Source organism: Neolamprologus multifasciatus, chromosome 7 (assembly GCF_963576455.1).
Source record: "Neolamprologus multifasciatus chromosome 7, fNeoMul1.2, whole genome shotgun sequence".
Lineage (NCBI taxonomy): Eukaryota > Metazoa > Chordata > Actinopteri > Cichliformes > Cichlidae > Neolamprologus > Neolamprologus multifasciatus.
In genome coordinates, this window is record NC_140445.1 from 52,947,038 (window position 1) to 52,973,600 (window position 26,563).

The 26,563-nt window shown below is 41.5% G+C and overlaps 2 protein-coding genes across 4 annotated transcripts; one reads left to right on the forward strand and one right to left on the reverse strand.

Annotated features, from left to right (window-relative positions):
• The first annotated feature begins 89 nt into the window (after positions 1–89).
• On the forward strand, positions 90–16,638 carry kcnc1b (potassium voltage-gated channel, Shaw-related subfamily, member 1b). Of its 2 annotated transcripts, XM_085166367.1 has the most exons (5): positions 90–505; positions 604–1,914; positions 5,097–6,012; positions 6,657–6,833; positions 7,949–10,232. In XM_085166367.1, the coding sequence occupies exons 2-5, from the start codon at positions 1,351–1,353 to the stop codon at positions 8,086–8,088; spliced, it is 1,797 nt and encodes a 598-aa protein (XP_085022493.1). In that variant the 5' UTR covers positions 90–505; positions 604–1,350; the 3' UTR covers positions 8,089–10,232. The 2 variants fall into 2 exon arrangements, with proteins under 2 accessions (XP_085022493.1, XP_085022494.1); XM_085166368.1 differs by lacking the exon at positions 7,949–10,232 and adding an exon at positions 10,751–16,638 and having other exon boundaries at positions 92–1,914.
• sergef (secretion regulating guanine nucleotide exchange factor) lies at positions 9,753–24,099 on the reverse strand. Of its 2 annotated transcripts, XM_085166386.1 has the most exons (11): positions 23,985–24,099; positions 23,570–23,708; positions 23,088–23,240; positions 20,641–20,735; positions 20,409–20,469; positions 18,912–19,025; positions 18,757–18,819; positions 18,367–18,525; positions 18,112–18,278; positions 15,913–15,949; positions 9,753–13,520 (listed from the first exon to the last, which is right to left on the reverse strand). In XM_085166386.1, exons 1-11 carry the CDS (start codon positions 24,024–24,026, stop codon positions 13,333–13,335), a joined length of 1,218 nt encoding a protein of 405 aa, XP_085022512.1. In that variant the 5' UTR covers positions 24,027–24,099; the 3' UTR covers positions 9,753–13,332. The 2 variants fall into 2 exon arrangements, with proteins under 2 accessions (XP_085022512.1, XP_085022513.1); XM_085166387.1 differs by lacking the exons at positions 9,753–13,520; positions 15,913–15,949 and adding an exon at positions 16,473–16,610.
• Positions 24,100–26,563: the final 2,464 nt, after the last annotated feature.

The window sequence follows — 26,563 nt, forward strand, 5'->3', positions numbered from 1 at the left end:
TATTATGTTTTTTAATGTTTGAAATGATTCGGACCATAAAATGTCCTTGCTTTGAGCAGTCGCGCCCTCTGCTGGCGAATTAAACACGATCCTCATCGACTAATCAATTAGGCGCGCTGTGCAGCACGCAGACTTGCGCAAATCTCGAATCTTCTCCGCTCTTTGTGTTCATATCTGAGCTCTCAGCTCTTGTTTGAACTTGTCTGCAAACCACGAAGCTTTACCGTCTTCTAATAGTGTTTTCATGCTACGAGCAGATGTGCGCGTTCATGGCTTCAGGGTCACACCTTCTCCAGCCAGCTGTGCGTGAAGATGAGGAACCCAGCATTTACCCTCCGGGCGACGACGTTCAGCGAGCAGGAGGAGGAGGAGGACAAGTAAAACTGAGCAACGATGATTATTTGAGCATCCTTACAGTAATTGGGGGATTTGACAGCGTGTTTTAATAAACGCAGGGCTTTCCACTGGGCATGCTCCATCTGTGCTGAGAGAAGAGCTGTGCTCGGTGAGAATAACTGGCAGTTTGGGCGTTTTTTTTCTTCTTTTTTCTTCTTCTTGGGGGAGGTTTGTCGCCCTCTCATCTTTGATTTTCTTTATCAGCAGTGCAGGGAACGGGGTGGTCCTCCCATCAAAAAGAGCGAGGGATGTGTTCTTCTCAGCGATGCATGAACGGCAGTGAAGTCTGTGAGCGAGGAAGCATCTCAGCGCTGAGACAAAGACCTGCTGCTTAGTGGCGGCGTGTCGTTAAATTCAGGAAGGGAGCGGGAGTGTGAAGGAGGTGAGTCTGTAGGCAGCAACAGAAGGACTAAGCAGCTCCATCAGGAGCTTTCCACCCAGCACCACTACCATCATCATCACCGCAGTCACCTTGCTGTGAAAGTCATAAACCTTCCTCAGGGCTGATCTCATCAACTGTCGCATCCTAGTGAGTTTAAAGAGCTGGATTTATTCTGTCGGCGTTTTCCCTCTCTTTATATCTCTCTCTCGACATCTTGGATTTATCGATGATGTGACGTCCATTCTTAATGTGATGCCATTGGCTACATTGGGTTTTGGATTCGGTTTCTCTACCTTCCAGCGAGCTTGGCAGCCCTGAGCGTTTCTGATCCTCCAGCTGAATGAATGAATGAATGGATGCGTGCAGAAAATTCAGGGTTTAGAGGGGGATGCGTGTCAGACTGCCCCGATTTCTTTCACAGCTGCTAAGAAAAGGACTGGTTGCTTTGTGAGCTGCTTTCCTTATGTAATTGTTTCCGTCACTCTGGTCACTCCTGTGCATGGTCTGCACTGTGCGCCTAGACTTACCTTTGCGATGAAGGGAACTTATTGGAGAAATGCCTAAGGGACGCGATGGGCCTGAGCGACGACAAGGATCGCATTGTGATAAACGTGGGAGGGATCAGACATCAGACATACCGCAGCACCCTGCGCACTCTACCTGGCACTCGCTTGTCCTGGCTGGCCGAGCCTGATGCGCCCAACCACTTTGACTATGATGCCAAGATCGAGGAATTTTTCTTCGACCGCCACCCTGGCGTTTTTGCACATATCCTTAATTACTACAGGACAGGTAAACTGCACTGCCCGGCCGATGTCTGCGGGCCGCTCTATGAGGAGGAACTGGCCTTCTGGGGGATTGATGAAACAGACGTGGAGCCATGCTGCTGGATGACCTATCGCCAGCACCGGGAGGCAGAAGAGGCCCTTGATAGTTTCAGCGGGGGGGGCCTGTTAGACCTGGGGAATGATGATCAGGAGCCAGACCAGGAGCATGCTGAGGATGATGTGGATGAAATGACGAGAAGGCTGGCTCAGGGAGACTCTCCTGATACCAGGAATGGGAGCCTGTGGAGTCGGTGGCAGAAACGGGTTTGGGCTCTGTTTGAGGACCCTTACTCCTCTAAATATGCAAGGGTGAGTCACTTTTAAAAATGTCCTTGTGTCATTGTTTTTCTTAAATTAAATTAAAGTATATATTATGTATGTTATGCAAAAATGCTAAAAATGTTCTGGTGTTGGTGTCATGATGCATTAAAAGTAATACACTTGTTAATTGGTCCTCTTCTGCTCCTTGATGGTGAAACAAAGGCGTTTGGTGGTGGGCTTTTGTAGAAAGGGCTTTTGATGACCTTGAAATTGCTCTTCTGAGGGTCCCCACAGCAGGTCGATGAGAGTGCACAAGGGAGAAAGAGGAGGAGAGAGGGGAAATGAACCAACTTCATGTAGAAGAACCATTTGCATGAAAATCATCACTTCTGTCCTCCTCTTATCTTGCTGGAGAAGATGAAGAAACTCATTTTGAATCTCACAGGTCTTTAGATAGATATTTCCACAACACGGGGATCCCAGGGCAGGCTGGCTTTTTTGGTTAAATAGGTCAGCTGCACATTAGGAAACCAGATCTTTGGCATCACCACATTTTTCTGTGGCAGACCTCCAGACAAAATTAGGTTGCTGTTAGGGGTGACATTTTTAGTCTTTGTCATGGGCACTTTTCCATCAGGGTGTAATACTTGCCATTGGTGACAAGGACAACTTTACACTTTTTTTTTAATATATTTGTAATTTTTTTTGGACCATGAGCCCCTAAAATGACTGCTGTGCTGCACGCTGCTTTAACAGCTGCTGTTGTAGCTGTAGTAATTAGTTATCAGGCACCAATCCAGACAGAGTAAACTGCATTGACTTGTTCTCACTCTTCCAGAAAGCATTATGGAATCAGTGCCACCCCCCACCCCACCCACCCCCGTCACATACACACTTCCAAATTTGATTTTCTTCACACAGGAAAGATTCCCCCAGCAGAAGCTCAGCTGTGTCCTACATTTAACAACAAGCATGACAAAAGCAGAGCAGGGATCGACTCCACAAAGACAGGCAGAAAGATTAATTAGAAGTGAGCCTCAGAGTTAATTACTGACTCTATTCACAGTAGATACATCAGTGGAGAAACCCTTGCCACTGCACAGCACAGTAGACCCATGGTTTTCTGGCGACAGTGAGAATTAGCCAATAAGGAGCAAACAATCGTCACTTGTTGCCCTTCCTCCAGGCCACACTGTTCCTAACTGTCACACAGACACATAATTTAGGAGGCGGTCTGATGAGACACAGCGTTTGTTTAACAGTTCGAAGGGTGGGATGTTCAGAGGGCTGAGCGAGCCTGCTTGTTAGGAGGCATCAGGGGCAAAGCAGCTCAAATTATGAGGCTTTATCACACTGGAGTTTGTATGGTAGTGGCAGCAGTGGTGACTTGCCTCAAATAAGGATTGTTTTCATAATTGTTTTTAATTTTCTGTGTCAAAGTAGAGAAAAAAAAAATGGTTAGCGCAACTCCCAAAAATTCAAATCACAATGAGATTTAGATTACAGTCGCCTAAAACACAGCAAGCCAGCAGGTGTCGATTATGACTCCAACGTGTGCAGTTGGTTGAAGTCATTGTTTTGCAGTGTGGTGGTACTGTGCTCTATTACTGTCTAAGGAGTACTTGTTTCTTTTTTCGTGCGGCACATAGTGGAGAGGGGGTGGACAAAAACAACAACATTATGCAATTTGATAAAAACACCACCACTTATTAACGCCTTGAAACTTGGCAAAAAACTCCTCTTACATCATATCTGCAAAAGCTGAACGTTATTATCTCGACCACTGCGTGTTTATTAAAGTCGCCTCACTATTCGATTGCCTGCGAACGCTAAGTGCTCCACGTTCCTTTTGAATGCGTAAATGCTAAACATTTTACGCCAAATTTGTGTTACATAACAGCGTGTAGATCCACATTGTGAACTGGGATGTTGTCTCTCTGAACAAAGAGGACAGCTCTGCTGACAGGAGTTGGTGCTTCTGCAGTCAACACAGCTTCCCTCTGGACCATCATGCTAAGATGGAAGGAAGGCAGGCATTCATAAGGAGCAGTGATTTCCTCAGCACGGGGCAATGAATTGCCAGTGATGAGACATGATGATGAAGGCTTGTTTTCCATCTTCTTATTATTATTATATTGTGCTGCATCGCCTGTCTTAGTGGCCCACTTTGAATGAGACCGACTGACAAGTACAGATCATTCCCCTCTCTCAGAGGACTTCATGCCCAGACCTGCCCTTTTCCAACTTAGTCATTCATTATTCCTCCCTGCTACTTAACAAGACTGTGCATTAGTTTGAAAGATACAGCAGGGCCTCATTTAAGGAAGGTTTTATGCATGAGTCGATTGCTATTGATCCAACATTTGCAATTCATAGGATCATTAAGCAGATATTTGCTCTTCCTGTGCACTTCTCTGTCCATCTTCTTTCCTCTGATTGAACTTAGATTACTGTTTACTGTTGTTGTTTTTTTCCCCCCTACAGTAAAGAGCATGAACAATAACACATGCTGTAAACCAGTAGTGCATGAGGACAGGGCTGGGATTGATACCCAGGGGACAGCACTGTATCTGTTACACCTATGTAGTATGGAAGAATAACAGAACCTAAATGTGAAGAAATTTGATCAGCTAATCAATACTAGAGGGTGAAGTACTTTTTTTTCCCATTAAGGGAAATTATGGCTTCACATAAAAGTCTGTCCTCAGCTCAGTGAGCCTCTCAGCTCACCGTCATTCCCAAGAGCTTGATGATGTGGACAGTATGACCTTGTGTAAGGGAAGACCTGCTGTGGTGATGGAGCTGAAGGGAAGAGCCCCAGCTAAATTTAGTCCAGGGGGTTGACACTAGTGTCCTGTCTTCTGCTACTGCTGCTACAGGCGCTTAATAATTATATATGTAGCATACCCTTGAAAATGCCACGACCTTGATATACAGCAGATGGATGAGAAGGAAGAACAGCAAGCTTGCATTAATTGTCCCTGTTGCAGCAGCGCTTCAGATTCAAGACACACATCAGAGAGGAGTGCAGCTGGGGTGTCATTGCCACTGTCAAACTAGATGCCACTGTCTGAGATAGAAGATTAAATTGCATTGTGTCTTACTAAGAATGGCTGCTAGGCCGTCAAGCTTGATTACACTGCATGTATTAGTGTGCTCATTCTCCTTTCTGTCCTTCTCCTCTTCCTTCTTTCCTTTCTTTTTCTGCCCCCTAAATATTTCCTGCTCAGTGGGTGGCTCTGGCTTCGCTGTTCTTTATTCTGGTGTCCATCACCACCTTCTGTTTGGAGACCCACGAAGCCTTCAATCCCATCATCAACCGTACGGAATGGGACGTGGTGGACAATGAGACAGTGATGAACACCTACCAGGAGACTGAGACCGCCATCTATCTCACCTACATCGAAGGTGTCTGTGTGGTGTGGTTCACGTTTGAATTTCTAATGCGAATAACTTTCTGCCCAAACAAATTTGACTTCATTCGAAATGCGCTGAACATCATCGACTTTGTGGCCATCCTTCCCTTCTACCTGGAGGTGGGCCTAAGCGGCCTCTCCTCCAAAGCAGCTAAGGATGTGCTGGGTTTCCTGAGAGTGGTCCGCTTTGTGCGGATCCTGCGTATCTTCAAGCTGACCCGTCACTTTGTTGGGCTGAGGGTGCTGGGCCACACGCTGAGAGCCAGCACCAATGAGTTCCTGCTCCTCATCATCTTCCTTGCTCTCGGTGTCCTCATCTTCGCCACTATGATCTACTACGCTGAACGGATTGGAGCTAATCCCAACGACCCAAGAGCCAGCGAGCACACACACTTCAAGAACATCCCGATTGGATTCTGGTGGGCTGTAGTGACCATGACGACCCTCGGCTATGGAGACATGTACCCTCAGACGACCTCCGGTATGCTGGTTGGAGCTCTGTGCGCCTTGGCAGGTGTGCTGACCATCGCCATGCCCGTCCCCGTGATTGTCAACAACTTTGGAATGTATTACTCACTGGCGATGGCAAAACAGAAACTACCAAAGAAAAAAACCAGGCATATTCCTCGGGCACCCCAACCAGGCTCTCCTAACTTCTGCAAAACAAGCATCAGCTCCCAGCATCAGAGCCCCATTGCCAATGACGATGTTTTCGAGATAAAGTTTCAAGGTAAGAAACGAGCATGACATACTTTCTGATAAATGAGTTGTCTCGTTTCTATTCATCCTATTTCTATTGTGCTGTTTCACTGTTCGTCTGTTCCCACACTTCAATCAGCTTATGATTCAGGCACGAGATTAAACAAAACGAGTTCTCCACTCATAACAAATCAATAAAATATGTAATGAAAAGCATATTTGACTGGATAGGCGAATAGAGAGATTCAGCAGACTGTGAGTAATCTTGCTATTGATTTTGCACTCCTTAATGCAGTGATTCACTCCTCCTCTCTCTTAAAACTAACCGGATGCATGTATTTGTAAGATTAAGAAAAGTGTAAGTAGTTTGATGTCCCCCACCCCACCCTTGGTGTCGTTACAGCGAAGATATGTTGACCTTTGATTAAGTTTGCGCTCATAAATCTCCAAGCTTCAATAACAAAGCTTCAAACAGAGCTTCCGCAAAGGAGCGGAAGGTAAACAGCAGTTATGCAGACAGCATTATTGAACGAGTTTATCCCAGTGCGAATTAAGGTAGCAGAACATCAAAACACAACTACATATTCAAATATGTAGTGCTTGAATTAAATAAACAGCCTGTACAGAAAAATCTGATTGTTTGTTTGTTTGTTTTAATTTTTGGTTTCTTTTAAGATTCTAAACTGAACGGTGAGGCAGCTAACGCAGCTCTGGCCAATGAAGATTGCCCTCATATAGACCAGGCCATATCTCCGGAGGAAATCTTCAGCCCCAGCGAGAGAGAGCGACCCTGCTTCCTGGTCACCACTACTACTGAACGCCCCAACCACACAGGGGGCAGAGTGAGGAGGGGTACGTACAGTAACAGCCAATCACAGGCCCCCCTGAGACACTGACACCCTGTAGACCATATAGGCAGGACAAGCCCCCTTTTTTTGCCTCTTTGCTGAGAGTTACACCTCAGTTTTTACACAGGCTCTCTCTCTCACACACACACATACACACACACTCACAGAGACACAGGCACAGTCACGCACACACATGCACACAACAACAAACCTCTTTATTACAGCTATCATACACATTCACAGCAGCTGCTTCTCCTCAGTCATCCTGCTGGGATTTGTATATATTTCGATTCACTAAAACATTTTAAGATCAAGCACAATCACCACAAATGTCCAGAGTAATTGTCCACATCTACATACTATATTTTTTGATACGTGCATAATGTAATACCCCTATTTATTTACAAGTAAGAAAACTATTTTCGAGATTTATATGATCTAGAATGTGTTGTCTTATCTGCCTAAGAAAGTATTTACGTGTTACGCGTGTACCATGTATGTTTATGTGTTTTAATGATAAATACCATGCGGAATCCTGACTTTTGAGAACATTGCTCTTGATCATAACGGTGCATGAAGTGTCTTGCTGATGGGTGCTATCAGTATGGTGAAGGAGCACAACACGGATGGATGACAGCTAATATCAGATGTAATTATTAAGAAGACGAGACAAAATTGAAATTTACAGATTTCTATACTTTAATAACGGGGATCGCACCTTCGTTTTTGTTTTGCTTTTAAATTTTATATTAATGATAAATCAAAACATTCCTCTAAGAACATCCTGTAAGTCTCCAGCTGTGTGCAGAAAACGGCATACAGTGTGATATTCTACCTGTAGCTGACAAAACATTCCCTGCCTGAGGTGCCTACCTTTCTTGACTTTTTAAGTGTTATACTCCAAACCATTCCAGTACCACCCGGTGCATGCTGTTGTACTCCTAATGCACTCAATGCATGGAGAATAATAATGTGTCTCATGTCTGTGTTGACCTGTTTCTTTGGAGTCAAAAACAAGAAAGCAACAGGTGTAGTATAACCAGTGAGGAACACCAAAACACTTTGTCGTGGATTCAGTGCTGCAGTGTACTCAGAACGTTCTCTGTTTTTCAACTGAAGGTTATGAAAAGCCTTGGAGCCTTAACAGCATGTCTGGCATGAGCGGGGATGCCTCTGGAGTGTCCTCAGTGTCCGCCCTGCCCTGCAGCCCACCCTGTCTAATGCAGCACTCACATTCTCCCATCCCATCCATTATGTAGCATGGTTGAGTAGCAGATACAATGCCATTGGAAGGCCAGTCCACACTTCTTATATTTCCTGTCAGATTTTGCTTTCACACTTGCCTTCACACCTGCTTTTGTTTCTTTTTCTTTTAAAATTATTATTATTTTATGTTTATTTTTCTGGAAAATTGTATCTTAACTGTGCTTATACTCAAGCTTCCCAAGTGTTCTCCTTGGGTGTGTCATCATATCATAGACTAGAAAACATTGGCACATGCCACTCTGCATGGGTCACCTCAGTTGCAGACAAAGCACCGTTCTACTTCTTACCACAGGCTAACCACACTCTTTTCCTTGTGTTTACATCATTGCCTGTTGCTCTGTTGCTTTTGATCTCTCATTCTCTTCTGCCAATAACTTATCTCATTTGCTTTTTTGGTTTTGGTTTTTTGTTTTTCAACAACTTTTTTTGTGAAATAAATTTTCATAAGATGTAACCCCTGCCAATAATATGCTGGACATTAATTATACAAGGCTTTTAAAACATATCCAAAAGCTGTTAAGGGAACTTCTCTTAAGTGCTTTGTACGTTGCAAAGTAGAGACGTCATTCTGAAAGTGCAGTCCAGATAATGTTACCCGAGTGGCCATTAGAAAAAAAAATAAAAATGAACATAGTGTTCATGATGTCCGATGCAATATGGGGATGATGACAATTCCTATGATGCCAGTGATGAATACATCTAGTGTCAACAGAACTAAAACTGTTCATTTGCATGAACTGCATGAGAAATTATGTTCAACAAGAAGCTAACTGTATCGCAATTACCTGTAAGGAGAAAAAAAAAAGTTTTTCTTTCAAAAGCTTCATAAGCTTTGTCATTTTTATGCATTTTGAAACAGCTTTACAAGAGACTCAGTCATAGCAGAGGTTTTTATGTAGCCACCATTCTTTGCCTTTCCCCAAATTCATATATTTATTTTCTTGTATTTATTTGACTGGGGCCTCCAACAGAAAAAAAATAGCGTGATTTAACTTGAACAATCTGTCATAAAGCCAACTAATGCTGTTATGAGCATAAATAGTTTTTATACAAATATATTTACTGGTAGTTACGAGTTTTTAAAGGGTATCAGTAGACTGCCACCACGTCTATACCGCTGTGCTGCTAAATTAAGGCAGGACTCATGAATTACGAAACAACGGTGCCTTCATACTTGGAGAGGCAAAGTAAAAGCGAGTAATAAATTGACATGATATTAACATAAGTGCTCCCAGTGTAGCATCATTACACTTTATTCCATGCTCATAACAGTGTAACAAAAGCTTTATTTATAAGGTGAATCTTGTACCTTTTGCACCACCCTCGTTCCCTTAATCACAGTTTAAAAAAAAATAGCCCTCTTGGTTATTGTTGTTACACCACTGAACACATACTAGGACTGAACCTTTAGTAGGGATACATAGCACCAAGCAAAAAAAAAAGAAAAAAAAGAAGCACTTAAAAAAAGAAAACCTTAAAAAATCACTTATTAGTCCCCACGTCTTTTGTATAATAAAGCACAAAATATAAGTAAAGGGGACCAGGCAACTCCACAGAGCAAAAATATATTGAGTTAGGATCAGTGGGAGATGTCCCGATGACTCGTGCAGTATGTATGTCTATTGATTTAAAACATCAATACTGTTACGGCTACATGTATTGATACTGTCCCAATAATTATGCACAATTTTTTCAGGGCACTTTAACAAATTTCTTCTTCTTTTTTTTTCCTCTTTTTTTTTGTTTTGTTGACCAATCAGAAATGTTCATTTCTAGAAGAAGATAGGCAAATTATAGCAACTAGTTTTTGTTTTTATTCTGAATGAGCAGAGTTTTACATTTTTTGAGTCGTGTCTCTTGTGGTATTTAAGTGATGTTATATATTTAAAAAACAAAAAAACAACAACAACAACTTGTTAAGATTTGATGTGAAGAGATGCAGGTGAATTATATGCTCATGCAATTCAAGTGGAGGGGTGGGAAGGAAAAAAAAAAGTACAGTGAGACATAGCATGGGCTGTGGGTTTACTTGGGGAAAGGTAAATGCATGTATTTTACATTTATGCAAAAGAAAAGTATTCAAATAAAAATATGTAAATATAAGTCCTTGCATGAAATAAATTTTATACACAATGAGCGTTTAGACTCCGTTTTTATTCAACAGCACATGCATCTACATACATCTTTCCTTTCCTACTAGCGTCCGGCTAGTGTTACCAACTGCTGTTTGACCCTGTCCAGGTCAAAGAGAGCTTTAAAAAAAAAGAGAAGAGAAAAAAAAAGAGGTGACTGTGAGAGCATGATGCAAAGTATAAAAAAACGCATGACAATGACTGAACTACTGTACATAAACCTGTCAAATGCAGCATGATTGGGCATGTTTATTAACCAACTCAGAGTCTAACCTCTGCACACAGACAGTACATTGGTGTCTGACGCCTTCCGCTAAGCATGGGGAACAAAAACCCAAAACATGGTAAACCCATGTTTACCATGAAGAACTAACGGAGCACATTTTCTTTACTCTCCAAGCCAGTGTCATTTCACCTCTCCCTGCACCTGCAGAGGTAGCCATCATCGCCATCATTTCCACCATTATACATAATTTGTGTAATAATTTATTTTTGTTATTGTTGTTTTTTTATATGTTTATAGAAACCCAACGACAGCACCGGAGCAGACAACCAACAGAGTCAGTTTGTGTTATGAACCATGGTGTACCAACCACTATGTGTATGACCCATAACGGCCCATCACCCACCTGATAGTGCTGTAGCATTGTTGTGTGTATTAGTATTTTTAAATGGGTGTGACAGTGACAACCTGTACATCACAAAACTCAGCATAGATGTAGCACAGAGGACGTTTTGTTGTCAAGCCTTATGTAGCTCAGTATCTGTGACTGGTTAATGTGCTGTAATTTGTGTGCCTATTTTTGGTGTGTGCCAGTGCTGTAAATATGCTTTTTGTGTGCTGAAGTTGTGTGTACCAATGTTTTTTGAGTGATCATCAAATATTTGTGTGCTTCTTCTGTCCAAAAGTGAACAAAAAGAAATGTTGCTCCGATTTTAAACCGCAAACCCCCTTCAGCAAAAACCTGTCACGCGTCACGTCAGCCAGACTAAACCGTTGAAAACAAGTCATTAACTTTGCACTGTCATCGTCACACCTTTGTAGACTTTTGCACTGTTTTGCACCAGTGAACTTTTAACATTCCTTTGATATGTTTTCATGCATCAAAGATAATGTCCACAAAAAATATAGTAATAATAATGTCATGCTTTAAAAAAAAAGAAAACTTAAAAAAAACTAAAAAACACACCACTCTTACCTTGTATTAAAGAGGCATTAAAATGGCAAGTTGTGCTGTTACAATATTAATAGTTTGTGATGCAAATCTTGTTTTTGCAGGGTAGGAACGAAATGACAGATTTTTATTTACTGAATGATGGTATGCAGTTGTACTTTGATTATCAAAGACAGCTCCTATATAACATGCATTCTCGTATCAAAGCACAGGCATTTAAATAATTGTTTAATTGACAATCACGTATAATAGGATTATACCTCTTTGTCATTTTTTTGGACACATCCAAATTGCTACATTGGTATGTAATACTAACCAAACCATTATCCTCATCATACTGGACAAGTGCCTATGTTATGTAAATTCTTCTTACCATTCAGGATTACAGCTTAACCAACATGACGACGAAATAATATGCATTTTCTTTTAAATTAACCATCAGTCACCAGCACATTGAAAACAAGCATCAGTTCAGTACTTGAAAGCACGTGTACGCAGCCCAGTGCTGATCAGCTTCTAAAGGCAAACAACGAGCATAACCTAATTAAAGATGCAGAGTCCTGATCCACTGTTTGTGTGGACAAAGTTAGTGAGAAGGGACCAACTTTTTACCAAACAACTGCAAACACACTGCCAACCACTTGCTGAGATCTGAGTGCAGTCTGGTACAGCAGATCTGAATATGTCAATAGAGCTGGGGGGACTGTGTGCTGGTCAAGGTATAATACATATATGTAAGACAGAAAGCAAGAAAGAAAGCTATTATCATGAAACTGAATCAATTACACAACTTAGAGGCAACTAATTTGTGGCATTTGGTGCGATTTCAGAGTGTGTGTTTTGAACACCGTGCATTTTGTGGTTAGTTATCTCAATAAGGTGTTCAGTGGTCGTTCTGATTGGTTTGTTGTTTAGGGATTTTTGTGTCTTTTTTGACCAATACAGTTCAGACTTGTACAATAGTGATAAATAAAAAAGAACCACAGAAATGATCACTTTTCAGTGAGTGTCCATTTATTTTCCCGTCCCGAACATAATCCTGGTAAAAGCACTTTAACATTTTTTAATGTTTCCACATTTAACTTATATGAACATTTAAAGTAAAAATTTTCATATAAAAGAAAGTCACGGAAAAGTAGGCATCAGCTTTTCTGAGTTCCTTCACAGCCTTTCTCAAAGGCACTGCCTTAACAACTGCAGTTGGTATTGAGGTGCTGCACTGCGGAGGTCTACTCCTTATAAATATGTAGGTTGGGTCATGTCCAGTGGATGAGTTTCTTCCAAGATTAATGAAGTATGAAAGTGGTGCAAATCAGACAAACAGAAAATCAAAGAATATGACACAGATGGGCAAAGGCATAAATAATTGATAGACCAGTAGAAAAATGGGAAATAAAATGCTGTTGTGTGTATGTGCGAGTGGTACATCACAAGATGACAGAGAAATTTTCACCATGGATTGCTGAGATTGACTGCCTTCTGACATTCAAGATCACAGCAATAAAACCCCTGACATGAGAAGATGGAGCTGTAACACTAGTCTAGCCCATCCCTCATATGATCTGTAACAGCTTCATTGAGGAAGGCAAACACGTCAGGTGGAGTTACAGCTACAGGCGTGGCCATACCCTGCAAAGCCATTGACCCCATCGTGTCCATCATAGACAAATTATGGCCACATGAAACATAAATCACAGAACCATACAAGGGTATTTATGACAACTGCAGATTAAAGTGTGACCCCTTCAAGTAGCTCAGGTAGCCTTTTAACATGTGAAAGTTAGTGTTGAGTCAAGGGCACTTAAAATGATCGCACGTGGGTTTCACAGGGCACTGATAAACCACTAAAACATAAATGTGTTAACTCCCCAAAGCATTCGCTTTTTATAGCCTCTGATTGTCATGCAGAATAAATGTCCCTGCTCCAGCGTTACTCGAGTGGTGCAGAATTTTTTTCTGTGCCGGTCGTTGCAGCACAAACTGCCATGGAGTGTCCGGCTCCGCAGCCAATGAGAACAGGTCTTAGTCCAGGAACGAGCTGTGGATGAAAGACGTCGGCCTGCAAGCCGTCTCCGCACATTCCATGTTCATTCCAGCCCCACGAGAAGAGACTTCCCCCTGAAAGGGAGAAGGATCATGGGTCAGTGTAACTGACAGGAGAGAGATTGAGGGGGCTGTAGTACAGTGTGTACAATGTAGGCTAAAATCAGCATCCTGGATTACAAAAAAACAGGGTGCAAAAGAAAACACACACACCTCCTGTTCCCCACCCTGACACTTGGTCAATAACAAAGCCTCACTGCTCTTCACAGCTGGAGAGCCTATCGGTGGGTGTGGTCAGGTCTGCATCACTGAGGAGACACGTGCCATGGCAACACAGTTACCTAACAGGCTCCATTGCCATGACAACAGAAGCGAGCTTGCTTTCTCAAGGGTAACACATCTTCAAGCTCTCCCCGTACTGCAGTCGTGTGCCTTTCGTGTCATCTTTTCATTTGTTTCATCGCGAGGTTGTCTTTGTCTTTGTCTGCGTTTTCAGCTCGTCCCCGAAAAGCCGCAGCGCTTGCCAGAAAGACGCATATGTTTTCACCAGTTCACAGACCTCGATGCCATGCCAAGCAGCTCATGCCAATGTGACAGTTTGCCAGAAACCACTTATGCGTTACAAACATGCATGTAGTCCCCGTCTTAAAGACAGTGCATGTATTTACGACTGGACTGACACCTTTTCTTTGATTTAGTGTTCAGAAAGTATTATTGGACTAAATGTGTTGAAACATTTGGTTCATTGGCAAGAAAAAATCTTTATTTTGGTGCTGTGCTTAATTCATGGGCTCACTGACTGGAGTATAGCACATCAGTGTTTCCATGGCAACAAAGTGTCTGCATAATATTCTGCACGACAAAAGGATAATAAAAAAAAAAAGGTATCTCAAACCAAAAGGCCATTTGTGCATGTAAACAAATGCTGTTATTTGTTTTTGAAATTTGTCAGTTTAAAATTTCACACCCAAATAACAACGCCACAGTGACATAGTCTGCGGAGGTCGCCTTTTTTTTTTAGTGTGACTTGCATCATTCTACAGATACAGCTCTAATTTAAGGTGTTCGTGCTTCTACAATCCCATTAAGTGGAAAAATGTTCACATGAACCAAAAATCTTTCCTCAGATTGGATGAGCTGTGGCCACAGAGTCTTTGACCCATCTCCCTACCTCTGACCACCGCTGATGATTTTCACACACCAGGAGAACTTACTCAGGTTCTAATGAGCAAAGGATGAGCAGGCAACAGATATCATAAGCAGCAATGCTCTCCGTTCCTTTCCGCCTGACCTACTTCAGCACCCGAAATAGCAGCACTCAGGTCTGCGCTTCCAATCCTGTTTTGCTATTTCATTGCTCCTGCCACCACACGTCAGACAGGAGGAGGAAGAGAGGTGAGCGTGGCAGAAGATTGAGATGCTGGAGGTTCAGATGAGACCTCTATTTGCTAGTTCTGCCTTCACGGCCCATAACTCAACTTTTTGAAAGTGCTTCTCGAGAACTATGGATGATGGACAATTTCCACATATTCAAATTAGAATCGCACATTCATTATTGCTATCAATTAGTGAGATTAACACCAGTGAATGGCATGGATGCCTGCAGAAACACCACCGATGTTCACAGTTTCCTCTCTTATGGAAGCATGCGCCTGTATTTCAGTGATCATCTGTGATATTAATATTCGTGCTCATGTAAAAAAAAAAACTGGGTCAGTGTTCAAAAATTAATGTGATAGATTTTACTTCCAAAAACTATTTTACATGCCTAGCTGGTTACTATAGAAAAGCAGGAGACTTTTGGCAGGCCTGGCAAGAATAAAAGCACATTTAATCTAATGAGCGATCGCAAACAAGCAGTCAGATATGTCTATCTTTGTTCAGTTCTCTTTGAGGGATGCATGTGAGCGTGCGGCGTCTGTTCAGCGGTTAAGCAGACAAAGGGAGATCGTTCTACAAACATATGACTGGAAAAACTTGCCTGTAAATGGGCATCTGGTTAATTCATCCCCTTTACAGGCCTGTTCGGGTAATTGCTTCTGTCAATGATATCCATCTATCCACACTGTAATTACATCCTCATGCAATAGCCACTGAGCAATGAGCTGACCTCAGAAATGCTCTGCAGCTTTACAAGGATTAATTGTTAACACTGTAATGCATTAGACAGCTCCCTTACTAAATTTTTAGTAGGGGTGAGGACAGATTGAAATAGTTGAGCCTCACCGATGTGTCTTCTACATTACTTTACACAAACACAGCCAGAGTCACCTCAGGCCATTGAGGATGTCTCTCATTTCAGCCATGAGAACTTAAAGAACCCAGTAAGTTCAAACTTTGCTTTTAATTTTTCATAAAAGGCTTTTGTTTCCTATGGAAATGTTGAGTGCACTTGTGCATTATGTGAATAATAAGTTAGGAGAAAAGTGAAGAAACTGCAAGGACATTTTTGAGAGAACACACTCACCTACAGTAGCAAGGTTATGTTCTGATCCGCAGCAAATCTGTGGAGAAAATAACTTTTAAATACATGTTGAAAAGCAAATGTGCAATTTTGAGACTCTAATATTCAATGACATATGATACTGACAATTGAATTAATCGCATTCTCCCTTACAAATTAAATAAAATGACAAGATAAAGCCACTTAGATTTAATTTTAAAATTTGATAATTTAATAATGATTTTTTTCCACATCTTTACATACGTTTGGTACTCCAGCATACGATTCCCTTTAGCGCATAATGTAAATTGAAACTATAGCAGAGACCCAACTGATTCATAACTCTTAAAAGCCACTGCTGGAGGAGTTAATGCAGCCATTTGAGGATGCTTATACAGTCGTGCCCTTTGCTGACCGAAACCTTTTAGATTTTAATGGCCTTTTCTCCTGCTTCCCCCTTCACAAGTATGACAGGAATTGAGTGGACATGCTTAAATGCTAATTGAATCCTGGATATGAGACACAGTCCACTGCATGGCTGTTAAATGCATTTACAGTACTGTCTTGAGCCACCCCTCATTTCTTTATATTTTGTTTCCAAAGAGCCAGCAGTCATGAGCAATAGTTCTCCAGGTTTTTTTGAAGGGTCTTTCAAAGTTCAAATCACTGTCAATTTGCATGGAGGTCAGGATAGAGGTACAACAGTGAGTGTTTGCAGCCATCTGTAAAAAAAAAAGAAAGAAAAGAAAAGTGAAGGTTGTGTCATGGCTTGGGTGTTCACATTAGCCAGTGGCTCTTGTCAAAATTGATGGGAAGTACAGTCAAATTTTGATTTGTCATGCAGAACTATCTGGAACGCATCTAATTAGCAACAGCTTTAGTTTTCACAATGACAACAATCCTGAAAACAGTAAAAGCATAGATGGATAGAAAAACATGCAAGAGATGGGCATGTGATTAACTGAGCTCATGTACAGGGACACTATCAGTCATGGATTGGCCTCCCCTCTGCCCAGATCTCAACATTATTGAAGCAGTGTGGGAACAGAACAGAATGACAGTTATTCTGAAGGTCCTTCAAAGGTCCTGGAGAACTGTTCCTGAAGACTACTTGCAGAAATTACAACAAAGCTTCCCTAAGAGAGTTCAGGCAGTGTTAAAGAATAAAGGCAGCCATAACAAATATCAACTTTAAGCTTCGTTAGAAAGGTGCAAATGAAGTTTTTTCCTTATTCACTGTATTTACATGTATGTTTGCACTTTAACCAATAAATAAGTGTACAGAATTCCCATTTTTGTAGCAAAATATAGACTTTTGCACTGTACTTCATGTAGCACTTTATTTGACAAAGAAAACAAGTGATTAACAGAAACTGACCCACTGATCATGAACCACTGACGGGTTGAAATTTGTCCATCAGTAATGCTCACATGGCTCCCTCCTGGCACTAACAGCCATGCCACATTCAAAGTCACTTACATCACCTTTCTTTCACATTCAGATGTTCAGTTTGAACCTTAGCACATCGTCCTGACCACGTCTACATACCTAAATGCACTGAGTTGGTGTCATGTGGTTGGCTGTTGGTAGATGTACCTAAAAAGTGGCCAGTCAGTGTATATGTACAGTGCTTTAACAAAGTAGGGTGGCCTGAGTGATTCATATCCCACTCAGCCAATTCATCTTACTTCACGCTCAACACACAAGGTGACAAAGCTTTGACACCTTATGTGTTGTTGCAATGATCTGTGCGCAGTGGAAAGACGAAAGGAGCGCTTGTCCTTGTTTGTCCCTGACATTTGCTTCATTGGCAATGACCATATTGTCACCATTTAGACTACAGGTTAGCTGCTACAATCCCATTCACATGTAATTGTCCTTACAGGAGTAGAGAAAACTGCCTTCACTGATAGACACAAGTCGTTTTTTCCCCCCTGCTGAATTATAATGACAGTGCGAGTATGCTTTGTACATAAGAGATAATTCTGCAAATCATTAAGAACCTTCTGTTCAGGGGAAACATGCTTGCCTTATACTAAACAATCAACAGCTACTTTAACTGTAACTGTCTGCTGCCTCCTGCTGGACGTCTACTGGCATTTTCAACACAGCACTACCCTCAAGACCAACAATCCAAACACAAGTCAAGGAAACATTTAATTGTTACTGATTGCAGCACAGCTATAGGTTCTGCCATCTGGCGAAGTGCTAAACACTCCTACCTGTGTTGCTCCACAAAGGTTTTCAACCTCTGCAGGGAGTCCAACCTCCTGGGTGCCACCTTGTGCCGCAGGGCCAGCTGGCTGCTGCTCTGTGTCCTCACTGGCTGATATTTGACGGCCCAGCTGTCCATAATTTCCCCTTCCCCATGTGAACACTCTCCCGCTCTCTGAAACAGATAATGGGATTGGTTTTTCAGTTTGGGCAACTGTCCTCTAAATCTTGTAAAAATTACTGAACATCACAGACCCGAGTACCTGTCTGAGCAACATTATGAGTCCAGCCGCTCCACACATTTATCACTTTTTCTCCATCCAGCAGAGATCGCTTCAGAAGAGTGGGAGAAGACAGGAAGGGCTCTGTGGTGGTCAGCTGACCATGCTTGTTGCTTCCCCACAGAAACAAATCGCCATCTCCTGCACACATGACAGCGACAGCATTACTCTTCATTCAACACAAGCAGCAGCAAAAAAGCAGAACAGCAATTGAGATGCTCTGGTGAACTAATTACAGGACATCAGAGAGGGCAGACTTGATGTATGATAAAGAAGTGTGCTTATGTGTGTAAATTGTCCCTATGAATGAGCAGTGCAAAATACATAGCTTATTATTGCAGAACATATTGAAGCAACTCACTACCATCCTACCTGTAAGACACACACAGTGTGCTGACCCTGCAGTTACCCGGTGTGATATTCTTTGATCCAGACCTGCGACAAGGTCATAAATATCTGTCACATCTACAAATCACCAATAATAGAATAAATTAATAATTATTTATGTTCAGTGCAGCTTACGTTACCTGGTACCAGACAGGGCACCTTAGAGTTAAAGTGAGATGGGACAGCATGTGGACTGAGTGCTTTCTTAGCATAACTGAAAAGACCAGTTCCCCACTGATAAACACAGCCTGAGCCTGAAAGTCAAACAGAATTACATGATTTATGGCTTCACTGTCACATGAAAAACAGGAGCAGTCAGAGTCCATACCTCCACCAAGACTGAAAATTCCCTTCACACCATGCATGCACTAAGTCCTATGAGATGAAAGATATCTGGTTGCAGACTGGTTTATGGTATTTTCTTGAGAACATCAAGCCAAAGTTTAAATTTGATATGTATTTGGGAAGATATCCCACTTTTCAGGATCCAGACTTGGATTGAGTCCAGAAATGTTTGTTTTCATGCAAGTTCATACTAATATATATATATATATATATATATATATATATATATATATATATATATATATTATAAATACAGATAAGAAACATAAAGACAAAGATACATAAAGACAAATTAACATAAAACCAATCATGTAACCTAGGGCTGCCACAAATGATTATTTTGATAGTCAACTAGTCACCGATTATTTTTGCAATTAGTTGACTAATCAGATCATGCATCCATTGGACGTAAAACATACAGCTTATTGCACCAGCAGCATCTGCTCTTATATAACTATCATTAGCTTACAGCTTTAAGTGTTTAGGGTATGTGCTAACTAAAAATGAAGACAAGATGAGAGTTTATTAAATTTTAATGACATTTGCAGATTGTTTCAATGGAGTTTAATCTGCTTGACATTTATTCACTTGTGTAAAAACTCTAACTTTAATCTCAGACCGATTTAATCAGAAACCAATAAAATACTAAAAAAAAAAAAAAAGGCAAACAATAACATTTTTAAGTTATCTAAGTGACTTATATATCATGTTTAACCTGAGTAGCGAAAGACGGCGGTGGGTTTGAAAACGATTTGCCGGGAGTCCGCTCTAGTGAGCCTTGCCCCCTGCTAGCTATCGAGCCAGCTGGTCGGTAACAGACGTCTCCGAAAACGTCGGAGCGCTTTTGAAAATATGTGGTGTCTTGATAAACTGAGCAGATATTTGAGGTTTACACAGCTACATTCTCGTCTGAAAATATGTTAATCGTTTATTTTGTGACCCAGAAAGAATAATAAGAGTAATATTAAAACTAACTAGCTGCCGCCATTGTTGACAACTGAGCTGGGCCGCGCTATGAATTCTTCTTCAGGGTTTAGCGGCAGCTGGCATCCTTGTACATGCAGTGCTGCCATCTTCTGTTTCAGTCCGTTATTACACTCTTAAATCCTACAACTTATTCCTGCATCTTTTGTGATCTTACAAAGCGTCAAACGAAGCATCGACTATTAAATTAGTCGTCGACGATTTTAATAGTCGACGTAATTGTGACTAGTCGACTAATCGTGGCAGCCCTAATGTAACCACTTTGGCAGATGTTAAAAAAACGAGGGCCGTTCACAGTGCTACCTTACCTGTAACAGCAAGTGAGTGTCGGAGTCCTGCTGCTACACTAATTACTGGCTCCTTCAGATTCTGTCAACAAACAGCACAATGACATTTGCCTTAATGAAAGTGATTAAGATGACAGGTAAGTAAAGATAATTTATACTAATGTAGCTCACTCACGATGTATTGAATGGATATTTAAAAAAAATAAATTAAAAACTTTACTTTATAAAAACTGCACCCCCATTGTGTTCTCACCTCAACAACCAGTAGATCTGCAGAGTGTGTCACAGTCTGTCCAACACCCAGTTGCCCAAATGCATTGGAACCACATGCTAATAGTTGCCCACCGTCTGAGAGTGTGCCATAACAAGAAAAGAAATATGCCTTTAACTAAGACACACTGAAAAATTACGCTTTTGGATGAGTGGAAGGTAGTTAAGGTGTCCTCCGTTATTCCCATTCTGTTAAATATGTAGGTTGTTTTTTTTTTGACAATATAGCAATGAATGTGAGTTAGTTTTTTTTCCACCCTTTTTCTAGAAACACATGTATCATAATGGTCTAAGGATAATATACAGTGGCTTGCAAAAGTATTCGGCCCCCTTGAACTTTCCCACATTTTGTCACATTACAGCCACAAACATGAATCAATTTTATTGGAATTCCACCTGAAAGACCAATACAAAGTGGTGTACACGTAAGAAGTGGAACAAAAAAATCATACATGATTCCAAACATTTTTTTTTACAAATAAATAACTGAAAAGTGGGATTTGCATTATTATTCAGCCCCGTTTGGTCTGAGTGCAGTCAGTTGCCCATAGACATTGCCTGATGAGTGCTAATGACTAAATAGAGTGCACCTGTGTGTAATCTAATGTCAGTACAAATACAGCTGCTCTGTGACAGCCTCAGAGGTTGTCTAAGAGAATATTGGGAGCAACAACACCATGAAGTCCAAAGAACACACCAGACAGGTCAGGGATAAAGTTATTGAGAAATTTAAAGCAGGCTTAGGCTACAAAAAGATTTCCCTAGCCTTGAACATCCCACGGAGCACTATTCAAGCGATCATTCAGAAATGGAAGGAGTATGGTACAACTATAAACCTACCAAGACAAGACCGTCCACCTAAACTCACAGGCCGAACAAGGACAGCGCTGATCAGAAATGCAGCCAAGAGGCCCATGGTGACTCTGGACGAGCTGCAGAGATCTACAGCTCAGGTGGGGGAAATCTGTCCATAGGACAACTATTAGTCGTGCACTGCACAAAGTTGGCCTTTATGGAAGAGTGGCAAGAAGAAAGCCATTGTTAACAGAAAACCATAAGAAGTCCCGTTTGCAGTTTGCCACAAGCCATGTGGGGGACACAGCAAACATGTGGAAGAAGGTGCTCTGGTCAGATGAGACCAAAATGGAACTTTTTGGCCAAAATGCAAAACGCTATGTGTGGCGGAAAACTAACACTGCACATCACTCTGAACACACCATCCCCACTGTCAAATATGGTGGTGGCAGCATCATGCTCTGGGGATGCTTCTCTTCAGCAGGGACAGGGAAGCTGGTCAGAGTTGATGGGAAGATGGATGGAGCCAAATACAGGGCAATCTTGGAAGAAAACCTCTTGGAGTCTGCAAAAGACTTGAGACTGGGGCGGAGGTTCACCTTCCAGCAGGACAACGACCCTAAACATAAAGCCAGGGCAACAATGAAATGGTTTAAAACAAAACATGTCCGAGTGTTAGAATGGCCCAGTCAAAGTCCAGATCTAAATCCAATCGAGAATCTGTGGCAAGATCTGAAAACTGCTGTTCACAAACGCTGTCCATCTAATCTGACTGAGCTGGAGCTGTTTTGCAAAGAAGAATGGGCAAGGATTTCAGTCTCTAGATGTGCAAAGCTGGTAGAGACGTACCCTAAAAGACTGGCAGCTGTAAACGCAGCAAAAGGTGGTTCTACAAAGTATTGACTCAGAGGGCTGAATAATTACGCACACCCCACTTTACAGTTTTTTTTACAAATAAAAAAACTGTAAAGTGGGGTGTGTTCTTTGGACTTCATGGTGTTGTTGCTCCCATTATTCTCTTAGACAACCTCTGAGGCTGTCACAGAGCAGCTGTATTTGTACTGACATTAGATTACACACAGGTGCACTCTATTTAGTCATTAGCACTCATCAGGCAATGTCTATGGGCAACTGACTGCACTCAGACCAAATGGGGCTGAATAATAATGCAAATCCCACTTTTCAGTTATTTATTTGTAAAAAAATGTTTGGAATCATGTATGATTTTCGTTCCACTTAAGTGTACACCACTTTGTATTGGTCTCTCACGTGGAATTCCAATAAAATTGATTCATGTTTGTGGCTGTAATGTGACAAAATGTGGGAAAGTTCAAGGGGGCTGAATACTTTTGCAAGCCACTGTATCTGCACTTTCAGGAAAATTAGATTTGATTTAATATAATGAAATTTCTAATATAACACAACTATATTATTTTGTTTTATATACAATTCATCTATTGTATTATTCAAATATAATAAAATGTTATATTAGAATAAAAACTAACATTGCCATAAAAGATCTATTATCCCTGCCCAAAAGAAACACCTGTGTTTTGGCTAGCAATATCACCCTTAAACCAAGTACAACTAGAAATGAGGATAAATTCCTGGTAGGAAATGGTGCTGACTGCTCACCAGTGAGAAGAAGAGTAAAATCCCAACCACAGGCGATGTCTGTGATTCTCTGATTCAGGATGGGGCAGTGCTGAAGAGTTGCGATGTCTGCACTGTGGCCAAGTCCCAGCTGGCCTCTGTTATTCTGTCCACACACAAACACCTGGCCACTCTCTGTCCAGCACAGAAACATGGAAACAATCAAAAATTTTACTTAGATGTGTTATTTTTGGGACAGTTACACCTGTACACTCACTCTAGACATTAACTTAAACAAACGAGACTGAACTGAGTGGAAGTTTGCTTCTACCGTTTGCTGTTAGACCATTCATAATTTTTGCATTAACAGATTATCAACATAAAAACAAACAATTAATTTCACTGGCCAGAAGGAGGCGCCACATGACTTATGAAGGTCTTGCTCACAATACCACAACAGACTACAAACATCATTCGCTGGTAGGCTGAAGTTTGTGTTTAATATAGGACGAAAGGCTACGTACCGGTAATAACTACAGAGTGTCCCCCACCGCCGCTGACAGCCCGGACTGGCCTGTTTTGTAGGGCAGCAATGTTAGAGAGCCGGGGCGAAGCCTGGTCCTCCACATGTCCCTGGCTTAGTTGCCCGTAACTGTTGGCTCCCTGACAACAACAGCACAGCTTAATAAAAGTATATGACAGACCGAAAACTACTATCAGTGCTCAGGTGACCGTGAACCAGATGTTAACATCTGTTTTTGTCGCCTCACCTGTAAAGACAGTAAGTTTGGACGCTAGTTAAGCTAACGTTAGCAAAAAGTGCTACGTCTTCTGCGTTTCCAATTGAAGAGTCACTTTGTTCCTTGCATTTAAATAAAGGAATTACACAACCAGATATACGCGACTTTTACAGTGTACTGTTCAATATAACAAACTTACCCAAGAATGTAAACAAAACTCCAACCGTGCGTGTGTTTCCATGGAGTATCTGGGCTAAACACTCAAGTATGCTTTGCGACACTGTCGCGAAGGCGCTTGAAACGGATATATGAGTGGCAAAAGTTACAAACTAAGTTATGACTTTGCAGAAATGTAATATCTAACAATATCTAACATACAGATACATAATATCTGGTAAAATAACGGGTGGATTTTTTTATTCACTTCAACATAAACTCATCATCATATTCTGTGTTATGATTAACTTGTTTGTGTTTGACAAGGTTTGTGGTTTTGCCAAACCACGTTTTGGCTGTTTGTGGAGCTGAAATAGCTCCACACGTGACTCTCCTTACTATCACCCATTATCACTGACTGAGAGAGTAAACACACATAAACCCTGATGCATTTATACAGCCGTATTTCACATATCACCACGACAGGAGGTGGAAGTAGTGGAAGTAGTTCCTAGGATCCCAATAATACAGTTACGTGTTCTTGTTTATCATAAACTACAAATTTACCTCAAATTACTAAAATGTTGATATTTTAATAAGAGAATCAATTCTAGATCATAAATGTCTGGTATCGGAGGAATCGATATTTCAGTATCGATTGTAACGCCACTGCAGAAGAGACTACAGCTTCACAAAAAAAGCGACTTCAGTGTTAAATTAAAGCTGCAAGCAGCGTTATGAGGGCCCTCGCACCCCCCGCGGATCGAGCCACGTCCAACACCTACAACCAGCACGTCCGATCTGATGTCACATTGATGGAATTCATGCATTTAATCACCAGCTAACATTTCATCTTATTCAACCATGATTATAGTCGTCCCACTAGGTGGCGCTCTAAACATTACTGACAAATGGCATAACAAACATTTCCGAGCTCCAGTCTCATCACACCTGCGACGTTTGGGAGAGATTGGACATTGTGTTTTTAAGTGACAGCAGATTACTGCTTTTTGGCGAGTGATTCAAACTCTAAGTGCCGCCATAACCACCCCGTTTCCCTGAATGTAAAAAGCTTAGCAATTTAACATCACAAAGGTCTTTAGATTCCACGCACTGGAGATCGCGTCAATCTGATGAAATTCCTTGGAGGAGTTCGTCAAAGAACCGTGCCTGAAAAGAAGGGAAATTGTCGCCAAAATTACACATTAATTTCAAAATGTCTGACTTCCTGTTGGATTTGGGATATTGCTCCAAGAGACTTTTTTGTACATCTTCATATCTTCCATAAGCTTACCAGGTTTCAGACTCATACATAAAACACAGAGCAGGGGCTGATGATTTGAAATTTTGTAGGGGGCGCTGTGGAGCCATTATGCGTTATTCAATGAGAATGATCACATAACAACAAAGCCTTCATCACATTGGAGGTGTGCGCCAAATTTCAAGACTTTTTAAACTTTCCAAGCCCCTCAAAAGCCACTTCATTTTTCATGGCGAACCGCGTTGCCAACAGGGTGCGCCGTTCAGTTTAAAGTCACAATTTTTACACAGGAGCATCATGAGGAACTGATGGTGATATTCACCGCTTTTAAGGTGGCCACGATGAACCTGTGAAAATCAGTACAACAAAATGAAAGACGTGACTTTTCCTGTTCCTTCTAGGTGGCCCTCTGCGTATTCCTGACAATGGGCACATCAATGTGATCAGGGCGGGTCTGACATCATGCCTGTAAAGTCTGGTTCTGATCAGACTGGATTTCATGGAATTATACTAATCTGTTTCTTCATGGCGAGACATCAAAGTTCGGCATGCTGCTGGGGTCACACCCTTTCGCGAAAAGTCACCGTTTTCACTGTAACCCAAGACCAACTGCTTACGGCTTTCCTGGAGAAATTTGAGGCTGCAGATGTCACCCATCACAATACTGTACCCCAAAGTGTAAAACATGACATTTCCTGTTCCTACTAGGTGGCGCTGTCCCTGATGTCAAATATGGCAGTTGAAATATGTTCAGGGCTGGAGCCTTATCATATGTGTGCTCTTTGGTCCAGGTCGGACAATGTACGACAGAATGAGAGGCAATAAGATTTTCATGGCGAGTCATCGAAATTCGCCATGGCGCCACGGCCTCACCGTATTGTGAAAACTCAAAAGCTCCGCAATTTAACATGGCCAAGGTGTGTAGTTGACACTGACCAAATATGGGAAGCTTATGCAATCAAACCCCAAGGAGGAGTTCGTAAAAGTTCGAGGCATGGAAATGGCAAAATTAGAGCCAAAATTTCACCTTCACTTCTAAATTGTGGACTTCCTGTTGGGTTAGCGTCAATGGTCCCACTGACTTTTTTGTTCGTCTTGACATGGTACACATGTGTGCCAGATTTCAGACATGTAGCTGAAAGTATGTGTTCGTAGGGCTTCATTTAACAAGGCATAGGTGGCGCTACAGAGCCATTTTCACATGCTCATATGTAAAACTATTAAAATACAAATTTTTTTTCACCAGACCTGACATGTGTGCAAAGTTGCATGGGTTTTTGAGCATGTAAAAGCCCTCAAAAAGGCAATTCATTTCAATGAAGAAAAAAATAAAATAAAAATATAATAATAATAATAAACAG